Source organism: Poecilia latipinna, unplaced genomic scaffold (assembly GCF_001443285.1).
Source record: "Poecilia latipinna isolate Pla-1442-1.1 unplaced genomic scaffold, P_latipinna-1.0 Scaffold312, whole genome shotgun sequence".
Classification (NCBI taxonomy): domain Eukaryota; kingdom Metazoa; phylum Chordata; class Actinopteri; order Cyprinodontiformes; family Poeciliidae; genus Poecilia; species Poecilia latipinna.
Window position 1 is genome coordinate 167481 of NW_015112928.1, and position 9049 is coordinate 176529.

At 34.5% G+C, this 9049-nt stretch overlaps 1 protein-coding gene across 1 annotated transcript in view; it reads left to right on the forward strand.

Annotated features, from left to right (window-relative positions):
• The window catches only part of pax1a (paired box 1a), an 8252-nt gene extending 6630 nt beyond the window's left edge, over positions 1 to 1622 (forward strand). The window contains exon 4 of the mRNA XM_015034794.1: positions 154 to 1622. Coding sequence (XP_014890280.1) covers positions 154 to 248 — 95 coding nt within the window. The 3' untranslated portion in view covers positions 249 to 1622. The remainder of the gene's footprint in view (positions 1 to 153) is intronic.
• The last annotated feature ends 7427 nt before the right edge of the window (positions 1623 to 9049 follow it).

Below are 9049 nucleotides of genomic sequence, written 5' to 3' on the forward strand. Positions count from 1 at the left end.
ATATATATATATATATATATATATATATATATATATATATATATATATATATATATATATATATATATATATATATATATATATATATATATATATAATTTGAGTTAATCATATTTTTAGATGTTTTCTCCTCTTCTTTTTTGCGCCTATCAGGAGACAGAAAACCCCCCAGTCCTCTGAGCAAACAGCACCAACATGAAGACTTGAACAGTGTGCATGGACTCTCTCTCGCTACCTCATCCTCCTAACTGGGACTCAAACACACCCTAATTACCAGACACATTTAACTGAACTCATTTCAACAGCTCCAACAGTAAGTGAGATCACTACAATGGCTTGTTTGTGACTGACAGTCAAAAACAAAAAAAACGCAGGCCCCGTCAACATGCGTAACGAGTGAGCTCAGCAGCTCTGTCGGCCTTCATGGCTACTTGAATGTAAGCTTGCATGGATGTATCGGTGTTTTCCCCTCCCTGGTGGATAGTTTATTTCCCATTTTTTTTATGTTGTTGAAATATTTCATGTTGCTATAGGCTGTATCTAATTGAGGCTACAGGATAAAAAAAGAAAAAAAAATACATGTAAATCCGCTCAACGTTTATTATAAGACAAGGTCTATTCAGTGATTCGCCATTTATTATTGTCCTAAATTGTGACCACGAGTGACTTGACGATGCGAACAAAGTTATAAATTGTCTAAATGTAAAATATATACTAAAGCTTTAATTATATATTTTTATAATTTCATTGTGAATATATATATAAAAAAATAAAGGCCGTCTTCAATGCCATCTGTTGTTCTAGCCTACGTTATTGTTTTATCGGTCCGTGAAGTGGCACCAAATTGAAGAAGGGGCGCTAACTGGCTAATGTAGAGTTAAGATACCAGTAATCACATTTTGTAAAGGTTTTCTCCAACTTTGTTTGCTCTTAACTTCCCTCTTTCTAGGGTCAATGTTTTAATACTATTTATTATTTTTTTTCTTGAAATTGAAAGCCTGTAATTGTGAAAATAATGAAATCACCCGTCTTACACTGACCGAGCTGAAATTTGGGAAAATAAGTTATTTTCAGTGAACAGAGGACTCGGTTAAGAGAGTGGCGTTTTGCTTGTCCTGACAACTTTATATATGCTATGCGGGGCAAAAACCTAGAAAAAAGCCAGGACTTTCTTCATATGAAAGCATTTCTTTTTTGGAATTGAACCCTAATGTCGATAACGATTAGACAACTATTTAGTGGGAATTTTGTTTACTCAGCCATGGAGCTCTCTGCAGGCTGGGCGCCTCCGCTGATGCTATCTGGCTTGTAATTGATACCCGCCATGATGGAAATCAGAGGGCTGATCGTACACCTTCATCAACAGGGTCGTACAGGAGAGCAACTAGAAATCATGGGCTCTATATGCACCCACACGAAGCCCCAGGAATATGTTTTATCCGCAGAAGTGACGGGGATTTTCCCCAATACAGGCCTGTGTGGCTCTGCCCTCCCTCTCCTACTTTGTAAACAGTTTATTCCTGTAGCCTGTTTGTTTTCTGCCAATTCTGACGAAACGACTTCTCATTGCACTCCCTCACAGGTTACTGTGTTCCACTGAAAAATCGTTGCAAAACTTTACGTAGCACATTAGTGCTAGACAAAAATTATTCTGCTGAGCTTGCATTTATATTTATTTATTTTTTTATTTTATTTTATTTTTTATTTTATTTTACAAGAACTTTCTTGATTTTGGATCAGTTTTTTAAGCAACTTTAGTTTTCGATTTCTCAGTTTTACCCCTTTTTTGTGGTTGTGTTTGAGATTATTAGCTGTTATTATAAAATATGTTTTGTCACATTTTGTTGCTAAAATATGTGAATTTAAAAAAATAGTTGTGCAACAAATAAAGCATCATTTTTTTAATTACAAATGGAAAATAATTAGTTTTCTTTAAAAGTTAAATTTCTATAATTACATGTGCATGTAATTCAGCTAAATCAATGAATAAGTTATTGCTTCTTCTTTAAATAAATGAAAAGCAGCTGTTGTTGCTGCTTTAAATAATTTTAGGTGGAAATTCAGAGGAATCTGTAGAATCACTGAACAGAACTTTCCTGTTCCAAACCGATTTCCATTTATCTTTAGACCTGACGGGCTATTTCCAGTTTGACAAACTTTTGCAGCAACTTTTACAGTGGTAGTACTTTTGAATCCAAGCCAAAATGAACAAAATGAAGGCTTTGAACAAGAAAATTTCAGATGCATCAAAAATATCACTTAAAGTTGTATGTGATTTTTCTTTTATTAAACTTTAATAAGCATGCAATAAGTTTTCAAGACCTTATAAAATATTTTGCTTTCAAATTCTTTTGATTTAGTAGCAAAAATCCTTCATACAGAAGAAATCTCTTGAGACTCATTGTCTCCTTTTATAAGAGATCTGTTGCATACATCACAAAAACATAAAAACAGTAAGACACCGATCACCATCTTTATTTGCCTCAAAAATGAACTTTGTTTTTTAGACCCATTTGATTCCCCTGAATTCTGTGGATAACATTTACTATCAGACATATGTTTATTTAAGCTATGTTAAGTAATAGATGTAAGGTCCTTCTTCTGCTCAACTGAGAATCATAGGGGAGAGAGGATCTCTGCAAAACGTTGGTTTGCTGGGAAATGCAGAAGAGAAATACACTGATCAAATTCACTTTTTTATTTTACGTCTGAGCTTCTGATTTTAACCAAGGTTTTCTAAAGTATACAACACATTGAAGAGAGAGAGAAAAACAAAAAACAAAAACAAAAAAACATGCAGAACATATTTTGACAAATTTAGTAGTTTTAGATTTCAACACATAATCAAGGTAGTATAAGATAAGCTCCATTTGCGGATCAAAGCGTGCAGCTCGAAGTTTCATCATTTTTTTTTTTTTCTGAACTCAAAACAAGCGTGTGGAAGTGTTTTGGATGGTGAATTCATATCCAGAAAATAGTGGAAGTATTTACTGTACTATTGAGAAAAGGAAAAATAACGCAATCTTTTTTTTTTTTTTTTTTTCGGATTTGACCTGAAGATCACCTAGTCAAAGCTTATTAAAGCATTTCTAGAATATTCTATGGTATTAGTTTGACGTCAAAGTGGATTTTTCTTACATAATTTTTTCCTGTGAAGCTCAGGGGCTCTCTCAGATGAATTCCTTTAGGTTGAGATTATCTCTTTCAATGTTGGAAATGAAAGCAAATTCAAATCACAAAAGTATGTTGTTGGATTTCTTTTTTTTTTTGGCATTGTTAGAACTTTCACAAAGAACAAGAAACAATTTTGAGTGAAAGGAAATCAATATTATTAATGCAATTATGGAATGACCAACTAATTTTATTCTTAATCAGTCCAATCAGCTTTGATCATTTTTCTTTTTTAATTAAGCATTGAGGGAATATTTCTCTAATGTTCTTGTGTATTTAATGCAAAAGTATTAAATAAGCCTGGGTTTTAAAGAGAACTGCATTTGACTACAGACTAGATTCAGTGTATATGTTGAATTGTTGCATTGTATGTTCATTGGTTTAAAAAGAGCTATTTCAGTTATTGAAAAAGTGGCAAAGTTCATGAAATATCTAAGTGAAGAGCAATCTGGTTGAGCTTGGAATTGACAGTTAGGTGACTGTATTGCTAGGTCACGCAAATATAAATAATAAACAAGTATTTAAAAAATCCATAGGTGAAGAAAAAAACAGACATGAAGATATGCTGGGTTATCTTTATTTTATTCCACCTGCACTATTAAAATCTAAATCCAGAAGATAATGATTATTTAAACATTCAAAAAGTCCCTTTAAGAAGGAAGTAGTTTATTAGAATATTGTCTTTCTGTCTTGCCTCCCAACATAAAGCCCATAACATAATTTCCCAACTGAGGTTTAAGCTCACTGGATACAATCTTGGTGACATGAACTCTGTTTGGCAATCCTTTTCTCATTTTTTACATAAAATCCCAAGTGGCTCAGCATATCCAAACATTAAGATGGCCTTTGAATACACATGCTCCGTGGCTGGAGTCGTTTGTGTTTTCCCGGATACCACTTGGGGTTCGGAAAACACTCCTTCATGGTGGTGGGGTTACTTCCTGCGGGACCCACGGTCATCAATCAGGGGAGCAAGTGATACCCCCCACGGCGTCTGCAGCAGACATTCCCTGCTCAGAGGGCAGCAGGTGGGCTAGTTTCAGATGTTTTTAGGAACTGACACAAGGCTCAGAAACATGCTTGGGAACGACTGATACACCAGATACTAGTGGGTTTATTTGTTTGAGTTGTTTTTGAAAATCAAAATGATTTAATGTATTTGTACAAATTTTGTTACACCTTTTATTTACTGGGATTATCCGGATTTTTCAGGTTCTGTCGATTTTCTTTTTAAATTGATTGCTGTTAGAGCACTTAAAAAGAGTCTGTCTGACAAGACAAAGTAGGTTTAAACATCTGGAAAAGGCAACACATCATGTCTAATCAAAATAATTTCAAAAAAAGGGGAAAAAAAAAAAAAAAAAAAACTTTATTTTTCAGTCTGGAATCTTTGGATTTCCAGCGAGCCTCAGGGAGATCAATAAACTACAAATGGAGAAAATATATAACAATGAAATATTATTCTATGAATGCATCACCGACTCATCCTGGAACTCACAGAAGAACCCAGATTAACATCTAAAAAACCCCAGGCTTTACTTGTCTCAGTAAAAGTTGGTGTTCAGTTATTCAACACTAAAAAAAAGACTGAGCAAAAATGATATCCAATGTACAGTTCCAAGCTGAAAACTACTGCAGCCCAAGGATATGAATGTCTCGTGTATTGCCCAAAAAGGAAAAAAAAAACAAAAAAAAAAAAACAAACATTTTGCTGATTCTCCTAGATTTTGGGGGAAATATTTTGTGGAGACTGAGGAGACAAAGGTGGAAGTTTATTTGTAAAATGTGTGTATTGCCTAAAGTTGAAAAAGGCATCATACCTACAGCGAAACATCATGGTTGGGGCTGCTTTGTTCCTTTTGGAGTTAGATGATTTGCTGTAATTGATGAATTTATGAATTCTGCTCTCTATCTGGTCTTTTTTATTATTAATATTTTGCAAGACAGTCATCCAAAATCTAAACCATAAAGAAAGAGAAACCAGAAAGTGTTTTTAGTGTTGTTGTGCAAGTCTGGCCCTAAATCAGATTGAGACTTTGGTATGAGCTCAAACAGGTCACTCACCTTCAAAAATCCTTCAATGTGGCAGATTTAAAACAATTCTGTAGAGAACATGGGGGTAAAATTCCTTCACAGGTGTTTTAAAAATATATTAGTAGATATTGTAAATGTTTGATAGTAAAAGGTGGCGGAACTAGTTCTTAGATTCAAGAGGTAATTATTGTTGCCTTCTGTCTTCTGTCAATAAATTATAAAAAAATTTGTTGTATTTATATACATTTAAATTTACTCCCAGATTCTATTTTTTTCAATGCACTTGAACACATTTAGAAGTCCAACAAATGTGAAAATAGATAAAAGGGAACACTGTTAAGCAAATAAATAGTTTGTTAGCTACTTTCCTCCTGACTCTGTGTCTTATCTTTTTTTGTGAAATTTTATTCCTTTTCAAAATAAACATTCTGGCTACCTGCCTGACTCCCAAGGTTGATCATGTATAAATAAGGTTTCCTAAACATTTTCTATGTATCTTCACTGTCTTCACAGCAACATCTCCTTTGCAAATTATGAATAATTCATAATTCACACCTTTATTTTAGTGTCCAAATTTCAAGCATGTAATTTTTAAAGTGCATTATTAGGTCCTTTCTTGTTTGTTAGACATTTGTTGAAATTTGAAGCAGCCATTAAAGTGAGAGTGAGTTTTTTTCAGTGCAATCTACAATTTTGAAAGGACAAGAATCGAGCACAAATATGGCCTCGATTTAAACCCTGCTGCTCTGTGATTTCCATGGAGTTGAGACTGTTGCATTGGAAACTTTAGCTTGAAGTGATTCACAGATAACACAAGCTCGAACAGGGAAAATAAGATTTCAGACTTGGACTTCTTGATCCTAATGGATATTATATTAAGCACTATTAGTAATCTGTGATGCAGTGCAATGATGACAGAGGCTCCTTAAAAAGCAAGAACAGACTACATGTTATTCATCTGTGACAATCTATCACTGTCTGCCATGTATGCAGGAGGGATTGAGTGTTCTTAAAGGACCAAAGTTCATTTAATGTAGTTGACACTTTGTTGGGTACAGTATGATTTAGGGCTATTTGTCTTATCTTTATATGTTCCCTTAAAGGGAAGACGCTACCCCAGGCTATCCACAAGTCATTCATTCACTCATCACTCTCCTTTTGTATGCCTCAAAGTCAACAAGAGAGCATCCCAGGATAGGCGACACAAAAAGACCATATAGGTCTGGGGAAATACAGAACTAGCAGAAAAAGAAAGAGAGTGGTAAATTGGCAAAGTGTCAAGTTAAAAAAAAACAAAAAAACAATGTCAGCACTTCTACCCCTGTCTGAAATTTGAAATAAATTGACTTATCATGGAAACACGGTGCCAGGAAACAGGTCCAACGCTGGAACATGAGTGAATAGTTGTTGTTGACATGAATGACATGATTTTTGACAAGCATCTGCTGACCCAGCAGTAGCAGTCCTTGTAAAAATGCTACCTTGAATGGCTGTGTGCAGGAAGAATCTCCATTAGCAGGCGATCTTACAGCAGTTTCGAAGAAGCCGCTGACTGAAAACATTCTGTTGTGTGTCAGTCTAAGGAAGAAGATGCAAAGGGTTTTCTGTAATGCTCTCTATTTTGTGATCTTTACACAATCATCCCAGAACAGAGCCATGTTTTTTTTATCAGCAGCTAGATGATAATGCAGGCCAAATATATAAGTGGGCCCTTTGACTGGGAAATAAATAAGAATATTGAGACCATTGGTAAAGTTTGGTGCTAATCCCCATTTTCTTAACTTTTTACACAGTGGGAAATACCAGAAAGTACCCACTCCCTATTTTTATTTATTTATTTTTTTTAATTACAATAAGCACATAACACTTTCTTTCATTCTGCTTCCTGACACAGTGGCGTGGGAAAGACCTGTTTCAACTACTTCCACGATAATTCTACTTGTAACAATTTAAACCAAGGAAGGATTAGAGATTTTTGATTTTAAAAAAACAACAAAAAAAGAAAAACAAAAATTAAAAGACATAAAATCATGACAGATACTCCTACTCCTGTTTTAGTTAGTAAATAACACCTCCAGAATTTAGCCGCATATTGAATTTAGCCACCAAAGTATCGGCACTGCAACTCTTGTAATTCAATCGCCACGGCTTTTTTTCCACCGACTGTCCACAGGATTTCCAAGCAGGCAGAGTTACAGCTCTGAAGTCTAGAGGATGATAAATGTCTCCCTCCCATGTTCTTACTTGCTCTGCCAGCTCACCACATCAACCAGATGCTCTGAAAGCAAAAGGGACAGAGACATGATGATGACATTTGGCTTTCTAAATGAAAACGTATCATTTAACATTTGCTCTCAGGAGATCTCGCCGCTGTTTTTGGTCCTCTGAGGATAACAGCAGCAGAGCAATGCAGAGCACAACCACAGGATCATGTTGAATTGTAGAGCCCAGTTTTGATTATTATATACAGATGACTAAAGAGCATGAAATTATGTTTGCAAACACAATAAATTTAACTATTTGAAATCTCTGCAATGAAAGGAGGCATATTTTTGGAGTCTAGAAGGTTTAAAGTATTTTTATTTTTTTTTTGCATTTAAGTGCTTTTGCCAATTGTAGTGTGCAATTCTCCACTGTCCACATACAGTTTCTATTGTGGAAAAATCATGGAGTCCAATGTACAGTAAACGTGTTATTTAGACTGAGTCTGGGATAGTGCAGAGAGAAATCGTTGTTGTAGATAAATCTTTTCATTTGTGGAAATTACAGAATTAATGTCCAACCAGAACCTGCATGTGGAGCTCGCTTAAAATGTGCTAAAACATGTAACACACAACTGGGTTCTGTCTCGAAGAAAATTAGTTCTACATTCAAACTATTTTTAGGTGACAGCATGAGGATAACTTTTCAATAACAAGTGCACATGGTGAACTATCTTACTTTCTGTGGACTGCAGGAGGACAATCTTCATTTTCAGCTGGTATTTTGAGCTAGGAAGCAAGGTGCTTGCATTTTCAGATATAATAAAAGGTAACTAAGGGATTTACTTAGTGTATGTGTATGTATACTATCCCTCACAAATACGATTGTTGATGACATAAACATAAATAAACAGGTTTATGTTACTTCTGTCAACAAATTCTGTAAGAAGATCCATATGAGAGCAATAGAGAAATGTATTTCAAGTATTTAAAGCACTGAGGGAGTCCATCTCTCAATACTTTGTGATTTCCTTTGCTTGTTTGCTCCCGTTCATTCCAGCGAAAAGCCTAAAGCTTTTACATGGGTCCCTTTTTCTAACAAAATGTTAATTAATTTCCCAGATTATCTGGGCACTGGAGCTATAAGCAAATATTTTTCTGTGGAAAAGCAAATACCGCTCTTGCTGAGGACTGTTTTCAGCGGTGGGTGAATTCTGAGTTTGAGTCCCAGAGAGTATTAATGGCATTAAGGTGCTGTAAACAGATTCAAAGCGAAGAATAATAGAAAAAATACAAATAATAAAACCTTCCACAGAGTTTGACGTTTAAATTGTGTTTTTAATATTTTTGATCATATTATAATAAATGTAATTGACTAATCAAACTTATTACGCAAATTTGTGTTGGATCAATCCTTTGTTTCCTCTTTGGTAAATTTAAAATATCCTATTTAGTAATAAAAAATAATAGTGAAAATAACTAAAGTAATGTTGAATAAGTGTGCAAATCAGTAATGGCTTTTTGACAATTATGTTGTTATTTTCATTGTTTGAATTCATCATTTAGATATTTGGATTAATTGCACAGCCCTAATTTATAGTACCTCTTTAAGGTCCTGAATAAAGGTCAGCTGTTCTGGTTGT